The sequence below is a fragment of the Coturnix japonica genome, chromosome Z (genome assembly GCF_054131305.1).
Source record: "Coturnix japonica strain WE chromosome Z, WE-NBRP24, whole genome shotgun sequence".
Lineage (NCBI taxonomy): Eukaryota > Metazoa > Chordata > Aves > Galliformes > Phasianidae > Coturnix > Coturnix japonica.
In genome coordinates, this window is record NC_140702.1 from 38,397,551 (window position 1) to 38,417,016 (window position 19,466).

Here is a 19,466-nt window from a genome sequence, read left to right on the forward strand (position 1 = left end):
AGTGTGCCTCCTTAGATCGTTGCCGCTGTTTTCTTTTCCTAATTTGTTGTATTAGGCGAAATACGGGGATGTTATCGGGCTGTGACGTGACAGGCCCTTCCCCATATTCTGGAAGAATCTTGCTACGTGTAACACAGTAGGCGTAGACGAAGTGGACGTAGGTTATATAAGGTCGTGTGTGCTTCAATAAATCGCCATTTTACCACGCTACCACCTTGGTGTCACTTGGTAATTGGTCTAACTACTGCTTCAGTTGGAGGCGAGAGATCGTAAAGCCATTAACGATCGTAAAGCCTTCAAATGGTGACCGCCGACGTGATTCGTCACGATTAGGCGTGATTAGGGACTTTTGGAGCAAGGTAGTTGTCTGCTAAACGGCAGCAGGATCCCACTGCGGTAGCGAATCCTCTCGTCGCAGAGTAGTGGAAGCCCAGGGTCGAAGAGGAGTGGCCATCACTCTTCGACAGGTGGGAGAGCGAGCTCGGAATCCCGGAATCTCGGAATCTCGGGGACCCCCAGGAACCTTCGGGGAAGCGCCAGGGAGCGGCCAGGAGAACTACGTTCGGCCGGGGCGACATGGAAGCCGTTATCAAGGTAATTCTTCACGCTTGCAAACTTCACTGTGGGAAACAGGCTCCTTCCAAAAAGGAGGTAACAGCAGTTCTTTCGCTGCTGGAAAAGGAAGGGCTTTTAACAAACCCGTCTGATTTATACAATCCTGGCAGATGGGATGGAATTACGGCCGCACTATCTCAAAGGTCGCTGGCCACTCGAAAAGTATCAGAATTCAAAGTATGGGGACTTATCTTGGAGGCGCTGAAAGCAGCACGGGAGGAGAAGCTAGCAAACCAACGTGCTAGAGAAATTCTGGGTTTGGAGACGGGGGGAGGCCGGGGGGGGAGTCTTGACTCTCTTACAGATTCAGTGCAAGGCAAGATGGCGCCGGCTCCCCCGAACACACCTGTTCCTTCGCCTAAGACGGACATTCCAGAAGGCAGCCCTGAACAGGAGGACACCCCGCCTCCGCCCCCCTATCCTGACTCCTCGTATCCTTCATTGGACGCCTACAGGGATGAAGGGGGAGGGAAGCCCCTCGAGGAATGCGATGTTGCTACTGTACCTGATAAGAACAAGGACAAGGGAGAGAGAAAGGGGGGAGGCATGGTGGTGCCACCAGAGCTGAAAGGAGGAGGTGTGGTCCCAACAGAGCTGAAAGGGGGAGGTGTGGTGTCACCGGGGAAAAGTGTAAGGATGGGTGGTACTTCTTTGCTGTCGGGTCCCGCCTGTTGCTGTGCGTATGCCCAGAAAGGGGGGGATCGTGCCAACCCATGTGATAGTGAAGGTGAATGTGGGTGTGATGATTTCATGTGGCCCGCCCAAGGGGCTGGTCAAGCCGCCCAAGGTGCCGCCCAAGGTGCCACCCAGGGGGGATGTGGTCCTGCGTGGGCCGCCCAAGGTGCCGCCCAAGGGGGATGTGGCCCCACGGCACCCGTACCGTGGAGCCCACCCACTCTCACTGATTGGGCCCAGACAAGGGAGGACCTCCAGACAGCCGACCCGGAAACAACAGCTTTTGCCCTCCCGATAATAGTGAAACAGGACGGTCCGGCTTGGACCCCTCTGGATTCCAAGGCGATTACTCGCCTTGCAGAGTTAGTTAAGAACAAGGGCTTGCGTTCTCCGGTAACTATGTCAGCAATTGAGGCTCTCATGGCCTCAAGTCTCCTGCCGTACGATGTGGTCAGTCTCATGAGAGTGATTCTTGAGCCCGTGCAGTACACGCTGTGGTATGATGAATGGAATAGATTGCTTCAGGCTGTTGTCGCTGAGGCAGCACGTGATAACAATCATCCGGCTAATGCGCATACAGGTCAGGGCCGTGGAGCTAGGGTTGAAAGAACTACTCTCTTGCGCCTTCAGGGACTAGCAGATGGTATGGTGGGATCCCCGGAGGGTCAAGCAAGAGGGCTGAGAGCGGGGGAGTTAGCTGCGCTTACAAAGGCAGCCCTTCAGGCGCTGCGGACAGTGGCTAAAGTTGCGGAGCCTGTGCTCCCGTGGTCCGACATCAAACAGGAGCCTTCTGAGTCATTTTCTGATTTTGCAAATCGCTTGATTCGTGCCTTGATTGAAGGGTCTGACCTCCCGAGGGGAGTCCAGCCTTTGGTTGTGATAGACTGTCTCAAGCAAAAGTCACTCCCGGACGTTCAGCAGATAATTAGGGCAGCTCCTGGAACTTTGAACACCCCAGGGGAGATTATCAAATATGTGCTGGATCATCAGAAAAATACTCCCTCCAATAACGATGGCTTGGCAACTGCCGTGCAGGGAATGGCTGCTTCGGTGCAAGGGATGGCTGCTTCGGTCAGCTCTGCGATTAAATCTGCAGTGATGGTGGCAGCTCGCACCGGGGATGAGAAGGGAAAAGGTCCGTGTTTCAAGTGTGGGCAGCATGGTCATTTTAAAGCACAATGCCCCAAGAAAGCTGGGCAGAGCAAGCCGCAAGGAAAACGTTGTCAGTTGTGCAATGGGGTTGGACATGTTGCGCGTCACTGTCGAAAATTTGAGGTTTCGCCGCAGGGAAACTGGAACGGGAGGGTGCCAGCGGCCCAGGGCCCCTTCCCGCTTCATTAAAATGGGCCAAGCGTGTTGACCACACGGTGGCGCTGACCATGGATCTAGGTGATAGGCCATTGGTGAGGGTCATGATGACGTTGGACCCTGGAGTGCCTACACTAGGTCCTAGGACGGTGTACCTTACAGCTTTGTTGGACTCTGGTGCAGATGTTACTGTTATTGCAGAGCGCGATTGGCCATTCCAGTGGCCAAAGGTTGCAACATCAAAGGTCCTGATAGGGGTGGGGGGTGAAATGACCACCTCTGTGTCAGATGCGGAAGTGGGAATTTCGATCATCAATCGAGATGGCTCAATAGAAAAAACGGTTTTCATCACCCCCAATATAGCTCCGATCAGGGGATCTCTGCTAGGCAGAGATCTTTTTCTTCTCATTGGGTTACGGCTGACAAATTTATCCTAAGGGCCACTGTCCACCACTTGGCGCTGCAGCATGCGATTCCGCTGCGTTGGAAACGGGATACATCTCCCGTTTGGGTGGATCAGTGGCCCATTCCTGCTAAAAAATTGGCAGCGCTCATACAGCTTGTTTCCAGAGAACTTGCACTAGGCCATATAGAGTCATCGCTTAGCAATTGGAACACGCCCATCTTTGTCATTCAGAAGGCCTCTGGATCGTTTCGGCTGCTCCACGATCTCCGAGCAGTCAATTCACAGATCATCCCCTTTGGTCCTGTCCAGCAAGGGGGACCTTTGTTGTCAGCAGTCCCACAGGGATGGCCTCTGATGGTCATTGATCTAAAGGATTGTTTCTTCTCTATCCCATTGGCTAAACAGGATAGGGAAGCCTTTGCATTCACAGTTCCGGTTGTAAATAATCGAGAGCCAGCTCAGAGGTACCAGTGGAAGGTTCTTCCGCAAGGTATGGTCTGTTCACCTACGATCTGTCAACTTGTGGTGAGCAGAGTCATAGAACCAGTGAGAAAGGCACTGCCAGGATGCCAAATCGCCCATTACATGGATGATTTGCTGCTTGTTGCACCTGATGATGCTCAGTTGAAAACGTTGGAGGGGCAGATCGTCCGCACCCTCATCTCTGCAGGGTTTGTGATCTCTCAGGAAAAGATCCAGAGGGAACCAGGGATTGAATTCCTGGGCTATAAATTTGGATCTTCCACAGTAATCCCAGAGGGGCTGGAGATTAAGCCTCAAATTACAAACTTATGGGATGTGCAGAAGTTGGTGGGGGCACTGCAATGGGTGAGGAATGCCATTGGCATCCCTCCGCGCCTCATGAAACCTTTCTATGATCAACTGAAGGGATCAGTCCCACAAGAGGAGAGGCATTGGAATCCAGAGATGGAGTCAGCCTGGCAGGAGATACTGTCAGCCTGCTCCACCAATGCCCTTGCCAGGTGGGAACCTGATGGCCTGTTGGAGGCTGCGGTCACTAGGTGCCAGCATGGTTCAGCTGCAGTGATTGGGCATGCTTTGAACTCTCGGCCACGCCCACTGTCATGGTTATTTTCTGCTCAGCCGGTGAGAGCATTTACCACATGGCTAGAACAGCTGTCATATTTGCTGCGAAAGGCTCGCCTCACTGCGATCAGAGCTTTCGGGAAGGACTTGGAAGTCATCTATTTACCAGGAGCTTTTCGAAATGTGCAACCTCTGCCAGATGAGGTGTCATTGGCTGTTTATGACTTCAGCGGAAAGTTTTGCTATTCAGACTCACTGCCAATTTTCGAACTGGCAAAACCCCTCCAGATATCATTGCGACACAGGGTCCTGGGAGTCGGGATGGTCCATACTAGTCTGGGGAAGGGGGTACGCAGCAGTAAAATGCAAAGGCACAGGAGACATACGTTGGGTGCCATCGAGAAAAATTAAGCCAGAGGTTGGTGGCGAAAAAGAAAATGTCAGGGAAATAACAAGAGCTGAGTATCCTCTTCCAGGACCTCTTGATCGGCCGCCCAAGGAATCCTGAACTGGTGGAGCGCAGAAGAAGATCTTTCATCTGGATACCGAAGAAATTCTTGAGACTCAAGAACCCAAAGGACCCAGAGAAACAACCCCTGCTGCCAACGAGAGACACCATTTTGATGCTGCTATGTCTTTTGTCTTTATGTTGGTCGCCGGTGGGGGGTGTTCACTTGATCCAACAACCTGGGAATCTGTGGGTTACTTGGGCGAAACAAACAGGCAGGACGGATTTCTGTCTTAGCCTGCAATCAACCACCTCGCCATTTCAAACATGTTTAATTGGGATTCCTATATGGGGGAACTCCTCTGAGTTTCGGGGATACGTAAGATCATATAATCCCATACAAGATCCATGCAGAGAATTCTGTGCACTAACAGCTATTAACATCACACGCAGAGATTTAGGGAATGACACTGTAATCCTTGCCAGCAAAAGGATAGCATGTGTTGTTTGTACACTGAATGTCACTCTTCCTTGGGATCCCCAAGAGCTGCAGATATTGGGGTCTCAACGGGTACCTAACGATACATGGGATAAAGAGGGAGGCTATTGGTGGTCTCCTGGATGTATTGGCTTTGCAAGATTTAACCACGAGAGGAGCCGTTCAAATATTTTAGATCTTCTCACACCTCAAGGTCCTTATTGGAATGCACGGAAAAATAGATCAGATCCATTCACTACCGTCTATCCACACAATACAGAGCTATTTACCTGGGAAGGGTCATATTGTGGCTTCCTTCCAAATATATCCACACCTAGGGAAAATAGTAGTTATTGTCTGCCTGAACATTGGGTGAGTAACCCTGGTGTCATTAATATGTCGAGGCCTGATGGTTCTCAACGGGGAATAAATTGTAATCTCAGCAGCAAGTATGCAAAAGGCTGCTGTTTTGAACCCAGGGCAAAAGAACAGGGGCTAGAAAAATACATCTGGAACAACTCCACTGCGAAAGCACTGCCACCAGGTATATTCTTGATTTGTGGTGACCGTGCATGGCAAGGTATACCATCAAATGCAGTGGGAGGACCTTGTTATTTGGGACGGTTAACCATCTTGTCCCCACGAGCCCTCGACTGGGTGCGCCTGACCAGAAACATGACAAAATCTCGGAAGAGACGGAGCATTCATACACTGGCATCGGACTGTGGTGACAAAGTTCAACTTTGGGGACCAACAGCAAGGATTTTTGCATCTATTTTTGCACCAGGAGCAGCTGCAGCGCAGGCGCTAAAAGAGATAGAGAGACTCGCTTGCTGGTCCGTGAAACAAGCTAACATGACTTCTACACTGCTGAGTGAGCTACTTGAAGACACTGACAGTATTAGACATGCTATGCTTCAAAACAGAGCAGCAATTGATTTCTTGCTTCTCGCACAGGGTCATGGTTGTAAAGACTTTGATGGGATGTGTTGTTTTAACTTGAGTGATCATAGTGAGTCATTGCACAAGAAGTTGGAGTGGTTGAAAGATCACACCAAGAAGATTGGCATCCAAGATGATCCTTTTGGTAACTGGTTGGAGAGTTGGTTTGGTGGTATTGCACCATGGTTCAAGCAATTGCTTAAGGTAGTGCTGATAGGGCTTCTCATATTCCTCGCATTTATGGCTTGTGTGCCGTGTGTGTTTCAATGCTTGCTAGGCTGCCTGCAACGCATGGCTGAAAGAATGGTTAATACGCAAATAGAGTATCATAAGATGCAAGATAGGCTTTAAAGTGAGATTTAGGTGTTAAGATTTAAAGAGAAGTTTATACATTTTATAAGTCTATAGAGTTTGTAGATTTCACACATATATACAAGGTCACACATTTATAGGTCTATAAGTTTATAGATTTATATTGTTGCGTATTGTAACGGGTTAAGCCTTTTAAGCATGGGGAGGGGGAAATGTTGTATTAGGCGAAATACGGGGATGTTATCGGGCTGTGACGTGACAGGCCCTTCCCCATATTCTGGAAGAATCTTGCTACGTGTAACACAGTAGGCGTAGACGAAGTGGACGTAGGTTATATAAGGTCGTGTGTGCTTCAATAAATCGCCATTTTACCACGCTACCACCTTGGTGTCACTTGGTAATTGGTCTAACTACTGCTTCAGTTGGAGGCGAGAGATCGTAAAGCCATTAACGATCGTAAAGCCTTCACTAATTAACTTTTTTCCTTTCGGCCTAGGGCCCCTCCGGGGCCCACGGCCCCCTGTCACGGACGCAGGTGGATTTTTCGTTCAAACCGTGACAGATTTTGGTGGAGAATGCGGGCAATTTGAGTTGCTGTTTTTCTGTGTTTTCTTCTGTTGCTCTTTTAGCTTTTAACAGAGCTACAAGTTTTTTTCCCTGTTAAGGAGCTATCTTAGGTTTGCGATTCTGCACCTGCGAGCTTGACCTTGAAAGTCCAGGCGGACTGCCAATACTCCGGTATATTTTATAAACACTGCTGAGCTTTGTTTTCTTTTACTTTTTTTCTCTCTATTGAAGAAAAAAGGGGGGAAAAAAAAAAAAAATGTTTTCTCTACTAAATTTGTTTTACCAGGGACTGTGTGCCATTGGTTCCTTTTTTGAGACGCTCCGAACATATTGGGTCATGTTTAAGCTAGCCACTTTTTCTTATGGAGCTATACAATTGTATAATGGATTGAAAGCATGGTTAGCAATGCTCACTTCGTATCTGCGTACAGCTCCAGAGGGAGCAACTAATGCAACTAATTATACAGAAATGGTGATTTTTAAGCGTGCTCCTCTTTCTTTCTATGAATCCTTTATGCAGTTTTTGAATGATCAGTGGGCCACACTCTTAATCTCCCTGATCTTACTGTTGATTATTGTAATAATCTCACTCAGTATCTGGATTTATAACATCCGGAGGAAGTCTTCCCTAGAACCAGAGAATACTGAGTGGCAGGGAGTGTGGAGAGGCTTTGAAGAGATTCTCAAAGGACAGACATCTTCAGTGTTATGGAGCTTCACTCCTGAACACTTGAAGAATCCTGAGAGTTTGATTGCATATTTGAGGCAGGAATGTTGTGGCTCAGGCAGATCTCAGGAGGCACAAATGATTTTGGGCCTAGCTAATGCTTATCGGGCCTTATTCAATACCATTCCTGAGAGGGAAGTTTTTGAAGCTGAGAGAGAGAGTCTCAGGGCCGAGAAGGAGAGTCTTAGAGCTGAGGCAGAAAAACTTTGGACTGAGAAGGTAGAGAGAGAAAAAGCTTTTGAAGCTGAGAGAAAAGATCTCCTGTACCAACGAGACTCAATCTGGTACGAGAAAGAGAATCTTAGAGCTGACGCAGAAAAACTTTGGGATGAGAAAAGCTCCCTGCAATCCCAACTCAACACTCTCCAGTCCAAGCACAGCACCCTCCGGTCCGAGCATGACACTCTCCAGTCCGAGCACAGCGCCCTCCGGTCCGAGCATGACACTCTCCAGTCCGAGCACAGCACCCTCCGGTCCGAGCACGACACTCTCCAGTCCGAGCACAGCGCCCTCCGGTCCGAGTACAACACTCTCCAGACTGAGCGCGATGCCCTCCGGACCGAGCACAATGCCCTCCAGACCGAGCAAAAAACTCTCCAGTCCAAGTATGACGCCGTCCAGTCTGAGTGCGGCACCCTCCAGGCCAAGTACGATGCCTTCCAACCCAACTGCGACACCCTCCAGTCCGAGCACAACACTCTTCAGTCTGTGCATAACGCCCTCCGGTCCGAGCATAACGCTCTTCAGACTGAGCACAATGCCCTCCGGACCGAGCACAATACTCTCCAGACTGAGCACAACGCTCTCTGGTCTGGGTACAATACTCTCCAGTCCAAGTATGACGCCCTCCAGTCTGAGCGCGGCACCCTCCAGCCTAAGCACGATGCCCTTCAACCCAATTGTGACACCCTCCAGACCAAGCACAACACTCTTCAGTCTGAGCATAATGCCCTCCAGTCCAAGCATAACGCTCTTCAGACCGAGCACAATGCCCTCCGGACCGAGCTCAACACTCTCCAGACTGAGCACACTGCACTCCAGGCCGAGCATAACGTCCTCCAGTTTGGGTACAACACTCTCCAGTCTAACTACAACAGCCTCCAGACTGAGCTTGGTGCCGTCCAGTTTGAGCAGAACGCTCTCCGAGACCAGCTATGTGCCCTCCAGGGTGAGTTGAATGTATTTAACCAACTACCAGGGGCACATGTAGTCCAATTTGGCCAGCCACTGGGGGCGCATGTAGTCCAATTTGACCAGCCACCGGGGGCACATGTAGTTCAATTTGACCAGCCACCGGGGGCACATGTAGTCCAATTGGACCAACCATCGGGGACACCAGATACAATGTTGGTTGCCCCTGTAAGAGGGCAAAAGACAAAACAAGTTTCAACTCAGTTAGAGAAAATGCAGAAGGAGTTAGAAGAGCGGAGGGAGTTAGGAGAGCAGGACTCAGGAGACTCAGGGGACTCGGGAGAGCAGGGGGAGTCAGAAGACCAGAAGAAGTTGAAGGAGCAGAGGATGTTAAAGGGGTATAAGAAGATGATAGAGGAGCAGAAGAAGTTAGAGGAGCAGAGAAAGTTAGGAGAGAGGAAAAAGAAGGAGGGTTACCTGGAGGAAATAACACAAGCGTCAGGGTCAGGGTCAGAGTCAGAAGAGGAGCCAAAAGCTAGTTTTTCTTTACAAGAATTTCTCAAGTCCAAACTTATAGATGGGGCAGCCTCATCAACACAGTTGCCACCATCAACACCTGGGACTCTTCATAGAGCAAAAGGTGAGCAAAGTATTACGACCATTATTGATCGATCTTTCAAACTGAGTGAGATCTAAGAAAGGATTACACACGTCAGCCAAAAGAAAATATGGTCACTTGGTTACTTCGCTGCTGGGACAATGGTGCCAACAGTGCATGGCTCGATGGCAGTGAAGCTCGCCAACTGGGTAGCATTTCCAGGGACTCACGTGTGGACAGAGGTATTGGCACATGCCAAAATCGGTCCTACACCCTCTGGAAGCGGATGTTGATAGCGGTAAGAGATAGATTCCCCTTTAAACGGGACTTGGAGCCTGAGAGAAAGAAATGGACTGATATTGAGAAAGGTATCCAATTTTTGAGAGAAAATGCTCTGGTGGAAATGCTATACAGCCGCGAGTTCAATCGTAATGATCCAGACCAATTACATGATCCTGAAACAGTCCGCGTTCCACGACAAATGTGGCGTGACTTTACAAAAGCAGCTCCAGAAAAGCATGCCAGTGCACTTGCATTAGTATATGGCAAAGGGGACAGGAAACCCTTTGTGAATGAACTAATTGGCAGACTTCAGGAACTTGAATTATTTATAAGCGCTACAGAAGTTAATCTGTATACTTCAGCCATTGTCAAAATTGTGGAAACATTAAACGAAATGGAGGGAACACAAAATGATATTATTGACAAATTGGCTAATGTGCCTGATGTAGATGAATCCACGGTGGTACAAGATGATGGAAACCAGGATTTCCACAATCGCCTATTGAGGAAGCTAAACAACATGAGTTCCTCTCGACCTGTATCATCGAAAATCTCAACCATTAAAAAGAGACGTCCTCGTATTCAAGCAAATGACAATGATAAGTCACCTCGAATCAACGATGAGACTACACGTCTTGCCTTGTTGCTTTTCCTCTGCAGTCATGGGGAGGACATGAAGAAGTGGTGTAATTCATCCACTTCTGCACTTCAGGCACGAGTGAAAGAATTACAAGGTGAAACAACTACCAAGGTGAACTCTTCCAAGAAGGGGAGAGTTCCAGTTGCTGCAAGTCAACGAGGTAAACAATAGAGGGGCCCTGCCCCCAGCCAGGGGGGGAAAGGGACAATAGAGTATACTGGACTGTGTGGATTAAGTGGCCTGGCACATCTCAACCACAGAAATATAAAGCCTTGGTGGACACTGGTGCACAATGCACCCTAATGCCCTCAAGTCACCAAGGGACACAACCAATATATATCCATGGAGTGACTGGGGGTTCCCAAGAATTGACTATGTTGGAGGCCGAAATAAGCCTCACTGGTAAAAACTGGCAGAGACACCCTATTGTGACTGGTCCAGAGGCTCCATGTATACTGGGAATCGATTACCTTAGGATGGGATATTTTAAGGATCCCAAGGGGTATCGATGGGCCTTTGGGATAGCTGCTGTTAACACAAACGGTGTTAAGCAGCTGTCAGCTTTACCTGGTCTGTCAGATGATCCTTCTGCTGTGGGATTGCTCCAGGTAAAAGACCAAGAGGTACCAATTGCCACCAAAGTGGTTCACAGACGGCAGTACCGCACCTATAGGGACTCATTGCTCCCCATTCACAAGCTAATTCGCCAATTAGAAAATCAGGGAGTGATTAGCAAAACGCACTCGCATTTTAACATCGCCATATGGCCAGTGCGTAAAACCAGTGGGGAATGGAGTCTGACGGTAGATTACCGTGGCCTGAATGAAGTTACACCTCCATTAAGGGCTGCTGTACCAGACATGCTAGAACTCCAGTATGAATTGGAGTCAAAAGAAGCTAGGTGGTATGCCACCATTGATATTGCTAATGCCTTCTTTTCCATCCCATTGGCTGCAAAATGTAGGCCACAGTTTGCTTTTACCTGGAGAGGTATTCAGTATACCTGGAACCGTTTACCTCAGGGGTGGAAGCACAGCCCAACAATTTGCCATGGATTGATCCAAGCTGTTTTGGAACAGGGTAATGCTCCTGAACACTTGCAGTATATTGATGACATTGTAGTGTGGGGCCATACAGCAGCAGAGGTTTCCAAGAAAGGGAAACAGATAATCCAAATTCTTTTGAAAGCTGGTTTTGCCATTAAGCGCAGCAAGGTGAAGGGGCCTGCCCAGGAAATCCAGTTCTTAGGTATAAAATGGCAAGATGGACATCGTCACATCCCAGCAGATGTGATTGACAAAATCACTGCTATGTCTCCGCCCACAAATAAAACAGAGACCCAATCTTTTCTGGGAGTAGTGGGCTTTTGGAGAATGCATGTCCCAAACTACAGCCACATAGTGAGCCCTCTCTATCAGGTAACACGGAAGAAGAATAATTTCTCATGGGGTCCTGAGCAGCAGCAGGCTTTTGAGCAGATAAACAAGAAATAGCCCGTGCCGTGGCCTTGGGGCCAGTACGGACGGGACAGGATGTGAAGAACATCCTCTACACTGCTGCTGGAGAGAAAGGTCCCACCTGGAGTTTGTGGCAAAGAGCCTCAGGAAAGACCCGAGGCCGACCCCTAGGATTTTGGAGTCGAGCATATAAAGGGTCTGAGGAGCAATACACTCCGAATGAGAAGGAGATCTTAGCCGTGTATGAGGGGGTTCGGGCTGATTCTGAAGTAGTTGGGACAGAGGTTCAGCTTCTTCTAGCACCTCGCTTGCCAGTAATAAACTGGATGTTTAAAGGACAGGTTCCCTCCACCCATCATGCTACTGATGCCACTTGGAGTAAGTGGATTTCATTAATTACTCAACGAGCTCGAATGGGAAAACTCAGCCACCCTGGAATTCTAGAAGTGATCATGGACTGGCCTGAGAGTAAAAAAATTGAAACACCACCTACAGAAGAGGTATCACGTGCTAAAGAGGAACCACCATACAATGAGCTACCAGAAAACGAAAAGAAATTTGCCCTATTCACAGACGGATCATGTCGTATTGTAGGGAAGCATCGCAGATGGAAAGCTGCTGTATGGAGCCCCACACGACAAGTTGCAGAGGCCACTGAAGGTAAAGGACAATCAAGTCAATTCGCAGAGGTAAAGGCTGTTCAGCTAGCTTTAGATGTGGCTGAACGGGAGAGGTGGCCAATGCTTCATCTTTATACTGATTCATAGATGGTGGCAAATGCCTTATGGGGGTGGTTGCAACAGTGGGAAGATGATAATTGGCAACGAAAGGGGAAACCTGTTTGGGCTGCTGAACTGTGGAAAGACATTGCTGCCCGAATAAGGAACATTGTTTTAAAGGTGCGCCATGTAGATGCTCATGTGCCTAAAAGTAAAGCTACTGAAGAACATTAAAATAACCATCAAGTTGATCGAGCTGCCAAAATTGAGGTGGCTCAAATAGACTTGGACTGGCAGAACAAGGGTGAATTATTCCTAGCTCGGTGGGCCCACGAGACTTCAGGTCATCAAGGAAGGGATGCAACATATAAGTGGGCCAGAGACCGAGGGGTGGACTTAACTATGGACGCTATTGCTCAGGTTATTCGTGATTGTGAAACATGTGCCATAATTAAACAAGCCAAGAGGATGAAACCTTTTTGGGGGGAAGGGTGATGGCAAAAGTATAAATATGGAGAGGCATGGCAGGTTGATTATATCACCTTGCCACGATCTCGCAATGGTAAGCGTTATGTACTCACCATGGTGGAGGCAACCACTGGGTGGCTCGAAACATACGCAGTACCCCATGCTACCGCCCGAAACACCATATTAGGGTTGGAAAAGCAAATCCTGTGGCGGCATGGCACTCCGGAAAGAATTGAATCAGATAATGGGACCCATTTTAAAAATTCTCTTGTAACCACTTGGGCCAAAAATCATGGCATTGAGTGGATTTACCACATTCCCTATCATGCACCAGCTTCTGGTAAGATTGAACGACTCAATGGGTTGTTGAAAACTATGTTGAAAGCAATGGGTGGCGGAACGTATAAAAACTGGGAGAACCATTTAGCAGAAGCCACCTGGTTAGTCAACACTCGAGGATCTAGTAATCATAATGGTCCTAACCAATCCAGCTCCCTACGTACCGTGGAGGGAGGTAAGGTTCCTGTAGTACACATAAAGAGTGTGTTGGGAAAGACGGTTTGGGTCCTTCCAGAATCTGGAAAGGGCAAACCTCTCCGGGGTACTGTCTTTGCCCAGGGACCTGGATGCACGTGGTGAGTGATGGACAAAAATGGGAATGTTCAATGTGTACCACAAGGGAATTTGATGTTGGGGGAGTGCAGCCAATGATTTCCTGTAGATATATAGGTAGAGTCTCAGAAGATAGTTCAATTAGGTACAGGACTTAAGATAGAGTGGATTAATGTTAAGGAAACACTTTTTTTTTCCCATATACCTTAATTAGGCATTCTGTAAGCAAGTTTTCCATCTGGACTCTATATCGTGCACTGGCCATGCATGTGTAGAGCACACATGGAAAGAAGTATAAGTCAAAAGGAAATATGCTGTGGTGGCTGGGAAAGGATGAGTGCACCTTGATGTGGGGGACGCCCTACTAGCGCTGCCTTTCCCCTCTACCGCTGACATGTTTTCCTTTTTCTGGCAGTTTTGCCATTTTCTCAAAATTAATAAATAGTAGGTTAAGGTATAGAGTTTTGTTCTCAACTTAGAGATTTGTATGGAACAAATATAAATTGTTGAGAAAATAAGGTTACTGATTATTCACAACTACACGTATGAGTGTGTATGTATGTATGTATATACATAATGTAATGATGTAGAATAAGGGGTGGAATGTCATGGTTTAATAATTTTGTAATTTTGCTATCAGTATTCCACATCATAACATCATATAAAGCATGAATAATTTTACTGAATCTGCAACTTACAGAAGAAGACTACATCTCCCAGAGAGCAACACGATAGGTCACGGGACCTGGACTCTATATTAACTCTGTCGCAGACTAGACTGACGTTTTTCGAGATCTGGCGTTCAGGGGAGTGTGTGGGAGCCTTCAGCCGTTCGCCTAGATTCACAGTAGGCCTCTCGGTTACGGGACTCATTCTCTCTCCTATTTTGCTTGATTCGTTAGCTCAATTTTCAATTTTCAATTATATTGTATTATATTGTGTTATCCGGTATTTCGATATAGCATTTAGTAAATAAGTGTGCCTCCTTAGATCGTTGCCGCTGTTTTCTTTTCCTAATTAACTTTTTTCCTTTTGGCCTAGGGCCCCTCCAGGGCCCACGGCCCCCTGTCACGGACGCAGGTGGATTTTTCGTTCAAACCGTGACAGAAATAAAAAAGAATTTGCTTACAGCCTTCACCTAAGCACTACAGAAACTCGTCTTAAAACTAAGGACTGGAACATGATGATCAATATAGGAACATAGTATGATATAACCGTTTGTAAAGATTAATTTCATACTTATTTTCATCAGCATGACTATAAGTCAGAAGGGAAAAAGGAAGAAAAAATACTGGAAATTCTCCAGGATCTTTCTCACCTCACCAGAGCTGGGAGGAAAGAAACAAAACCAAAAGTAACTTCATGGCACAAGGTTAAAATAATTAAAATAAATAAATAAAAAAGACAAAATGAAATGAGAACTAAAACAAAACAAAAACTGCTAAGGAAAAGCACTTCAGTTCAGCCAAGCAACTGAAGAGGAGGAACATGAACACGTCTTCCTGTTCTGTTAAAGTCTAAATAATGATTATACATGCACCTAAATACAGACATATACAAACAATGGTAAGGAAAAAAAAACACAACACATTTATAGATTCCTGTTCTGAGATTTGTTTTACCAATACATTAGTACTGCTCCAATTGCATTCACACTGCACTTCAAATACTCTACAAAAGAAAAATTTTAAATGTCTCATTCGAGTACTGTGGTAACAAATGACTGCAGATAGTGAATTTTAATTATCAGCTATTCTAAACTTCATATTCTGTTTCTAGTCACAATGATTACTAACAGAAAAAGACCCTTTCAAAGATTTCATAAAAACTATGCAGATTTTACTTCTTCTGGAACAATGCTCAGACACTACACTGAGAACACTAACACTACACAGGAGTACACTAACACAAGTTTGTTAAGGCTGTCTTTTCTTACTTCTGAAATCACATCACTTTACTGCAGAGTAACCATCAATTCAGGGTTTTTTTCTGCATTAGCTGTATTTGAAATAACATTTGCAAATAGTAACAAATATGTGAACATACTAGATATATAGGTGTCAAAACTATAATAGGGTACTAAGAAGGAAATGAATAAAACTAATCAAGTTTAGGCTGTTTGAGGAAAAAAGAGGAAAAAAAAAACCAACAAAAAACAGAAAATTTCCAAACTACAGACATAACCACTTTCATCTTATTTTAAACTTTCATTATTTGACCAAATTTCACAGTAGATCTTCTGTAAGAATTGTGGGATTAAATTTACCACCGATCAGTTATTCTAAGGAAGCTATATATGAAACTAATTTCTGCTTAGTTGGAGTCTGAAACTGAGCATTATAATAACTAACATGAAACACAAGTAGACTAAAAGACTGTAGGCAGCATAGTTCAAACACCAAAACTAAAATGCATCTGCCTAAAGTATACACACAGTTTCATGTTGTTGATGTCACTAGACTCAATTAAATGATCACAGAATAACAGAATCGTAAGGGTAGGAAGAGACCCCCAGGGATCATCGAGTCCAAACCCCCTGCCAAAGCAGGTTCCCTACACCAGGTCACACAGGCATCCAGGCGAGTCTTGAATATCTCCAGAGAAGGAGACTCCACAACCCCCACTCCAGGCAGCTTGTTCCAGTGCTCCGTCACCCTCACCATAACTAAGTTCTTGTGCACATTCATGCAGAATTTCCTATGCTCTAGTTTCCAGCCATTTCCCCTTGTCCTGTCTCCACATACTGCTGAAAAGAGTCTGGCCTTGCCACTTTGCCCCCCACACCTCAGATATTTATAGACCTGGATCAGGTTCCCTCTCATCCTTCTTTCCTCAAGGCTAACCAGACCCAGCTCACTTAGCCTTTCTTCATAAGGGATATGCTCTAGGCCCTTCACCATTTTTATGGCCCTCCACTGGACTCTTTCCAAGAGATCCCTGTTTTTTTTGTAGTGGGGAGCTCAGAACTGGACACAGTACTCCAGATGAGGTCTTACCAGCACAGAGTAGTGGGGGAGGATCACCTCCCTCGACCTGCTGGCCACGCTCTTCTTAATGCACCCCAGAATTCTATTGGCCTTTTTGGCCATGAGAACACACTGCTGGCTCATGGCCAACCTGTCATCCACCAGGACACCCAGGTCCCTCTCCAGCAGGTCATCACCCAACCTGTACTGGTGCATGCAATTATTCCTCCATAGGTGCAAGACTCTACACTCATTTTTGTTAAACCTCATCTGGTTTCTTACTGCCCAGCTCTCCAGCCTGTCCAGGTCTCGCTGAATGGCAGCACAGCCTTCAGGCGTGTCAGCCCATCCTCCCATCTTCATATCATCAGCAAACTTGCCACTATCCCCTCATCACAATCATTGATGAAGATGTTGAACAAGCCAAGACCCAGTACCGACCCCTGGGGAACAGAGTCTCCAACCAGACTGCACCGCCAAAGATGACCCTCTGTGCTCTGCCAGACAGACAGTTCTCAACCCACCTCATTGTCCACTCATCTATTCCACACTTCCCCAGCTTTGTTAGAAGGATGTCGTGGGAGACAGTATCAAATGCCTTGCTGAAATCAAGGTAGACTACATCCACTGCTCTACCCCCGGGTTGGTCGAGCACGACCTCCCCTTGGTGAACCCATGCTGACTCCTCCTGATAACCTCCTTTTCTTCCAATTTCCGGGAGATGGCATCGAGCACAAGCTGTTCCATCACCTTTCCAGGGACAGAGGTGAGGCTGACTGGCCTGTAATTACCCAAATCTTCCTTCTTGCCCTTTTTGAAGCCTGGAGTGACACTGGCTATCCTCCAGTCTTCAGGCACCTCCCCCATACTCCCAAGACCTCTCAAAGATGATAGAGAGCAGTTTAGCAGTCACCTCTGCTAGCTCCCTCAGCACCTGTGGAAGCACCCCATCGGGTCCCATGGATTTATGAACATTGGTGTTGCATAGACACTCACGGACCACCTCTTCCCTGACTAAAGGCAAGTCTTCCATTCCCCAGATGCTCTCACTAACCTCCAGAGTCTGGGATTACTGAGGGAGAGCTTTTTCACTGAAGACAGAAGCAAAGAAGGTATTCAGTATTTCCGCCTTCTCCCTTATCTCCCTGTTACCAGAACACCCCCCTCACTTAGTAGGGGACCCACATTCTCCCTCGTCTTCCTCTTAACATGCTTTAAATAGCCTTTTTTATTATCCTTCATCCCTTTTGTCAGATGATGAAATTTTACCTCAACTTCTGCTTGTTGCCTTGCAAGCGTGATGTTAAAAATATCCAAGATCTTTTCAAATTCCTAAAAGAGAGGAGAGAATTTATTTTGGGACATTTTCATTTGATAAGATTTAATTGCTCACAGTCTTACAGAAAGCAACAACTAACTACTCTTTCCACAGAGTTCCAGTAATTTGCTCAAGTTCAAAAATCAAAAGGAAGCTGGAGAAGAAAAGCACCTAAGTTTTTTTTTCTTCAGTGCAATTAGTAACCTAAGATTACCTCATATGCTCATTAATACTAAAAAAAAAAAAAAATTACTGATGAAGTTGCAAGTCAGGTTGCTGAAGTTATATTCCAAACTAGTGCTTACAAACACATGTGCATTTATGTTCAAACAAACATTAAGATAAAGCTGTTAGCAGAAAATGGCTGACCTCCAACGATTTTAAGATTTCTTCAGTAGGTTTTTTTGATGTTATCTTTCTTCTATACAACTCCCTATAGTTCTTCACTTGACTCCTATGATGTCGAATATGTTCCCATGACCACACTTGGAGCCTACGTTGAACATTTACTTCAAGGATGCCGTAAATAACATATTTCCACCTAAGGACAAATGAAGCATAGCTTACATTTCTATTGGCATACTGAAAAGACACCTAAAGCTATGCAGACTCCTACTTATTATAGCTAGTTGTGAAAGTGTGAAATCCCTTGTAGATGCCTTTGGTTCAATAGATGAACACAAGGACTTTAAGTTTAGGAACTTTGGGAGGAAAAAAATTGATCAATAACTCTGTAGAAAAAAGTGCTCAACAACATCATGTGCATATGCACACGCATATGCAAACGTCTTTGAGGCAACTTCTAAAAATAAATATTTCTTTGTCATATGTATATAAAACGTTTGCCTATTTTTCAAATAATAGCTATGTTCTTATAATAGTACCCAATACATAGCAGCACTAACAACATCACCTTCATCAAAACAGAATTGGAATATTAAAATATTATCAGATTTAAGTTTCCAATGATAAACTTCATGACAGTAAATACAAGCTTCCAAACAAAATATATATTCATCCTTAGTCTGAAAACATCAGTTTTTCTGTTGTTTTTGTGTCTGTGTGTTTTTAAATATGATTATCTTAAGAAAAATTAAAGCAAACAAAAAAAACAAAATAGGATTTTGTTTTAGGAGGAAGTGAGTTCTAACATTCTTAAATAGGAAATTATATCTAGATATACATTTCAAATGAGTAAATAACTAACAAATTGTTTTCCAAGCATGACGAGGCCTACCATATCTTGGCATTGTTGTGCAGTGGAACATCAGGCCTGTACTTCCTATACGGCAAATTTCGAGTCATCATATCAATAGACTCAAGAAGCTCCATGACACTGAAGTACTAAAAGATCAAAAAACAAAAAAAAGTCCATCTTGACTGTTAACTGTTTTTCTGCAAACAGTGTAAACCATTTCTATTTCCTTAAAGACAGAACAATTTGCAAAGAAAAGCAACACTAAGAAACATCTTTTTATGTTTATTATAAACTTACACACTACTACTTAATATGATTGCAAACTAACCTTTTCCCACTGTATGTAATTTTAAAAAAATAATAATTATACCTGTGGCTTATTGAATTCAACAGCTACATCCTTGATACTTATATCTAGATCCATTTTGGGTGTTGAGAAATCAACGTCAGATCGAGGATTCATAAGAAGTTTGGCCTCAGCAGAAATTGGGCGGAATACTGAAAAAGCAGATGTTGATAAAAGGAAAAAAACAAAAAGGATATGAACTCTTC

The 19,466-nt window shown here is 45.7% G+C and overlaps 3 protein-coding genes across 15 annotated transcripts in view; 2 read left to right on the forward strand and 1 right to left on the reverse strand.

Moving 5' to 3' along the window:
• VPS13A (vacuolar protein sorting 13 homolog A) overlaps positions 1–19,466 on the reverse strand; it is a 109,365-nt gene that overhangs the window by 77,019 nt on the left and 12,880 nt on the right. For 12 of the 13 annotated variants that reach the window (XR_014939758.1, XR_014939759.1, XR_014939760.1 and 9 more), the window contains exons 11-14: positions 19,285–19,412; positions 18,954–19,060; positions 18,086–18,257; positions 17,668–17,730 (exon numbers count right to left, since the gene is read on the reverse strand). Coding sequence is in view for 10 of the 13 variants with exons in the window: in XM_032441137.2 (XP_032297028.2) it covers positions 17,668–17,730; positions 18,086–18,257; positions 18,954–19,060; positions 19,285–19,412 (470 nt within the window). In the remaining 3 variants the exon portion in view is untranslated. Of the gene's footprint in view, positions 1–17,667; positions 17,731–18,085; positions 18,258–18,953; positions 19,061–19,284; positions 19,413–19,466 lie in introns of those variants that run through there. The other variant, XM_085529922.1, reaches the window with a different exon arrangement.
• Positions 424–6,610, forward strand: LOC107310204 (syncytin-2-like). The gene is made up of 2 exons (XM_085529924.1): positions 424–594; positions 4,528–6,610. Exons 1-2 carry the CDS (start codon positions 577–579, stop codon positions 6,268–6,270), a joined length of 1,761 nt encoding a protein of 586 aa, XP_085386050.1. The 5' UTR covers positions 424–576; the 3' UTR covers positions 6,271–6,610.
• LOC146753928 (uncharacterized) lies at positions 937–3,165 on the forward strand. The gene is given in 2 exon segments (XM_085529262.1): positions 937–2,646; positions 2,649–3,165. Coding segments are annotated over 2 exon segments (2,097 nt in total). The 3' UTR covers positions 3,036–3,165.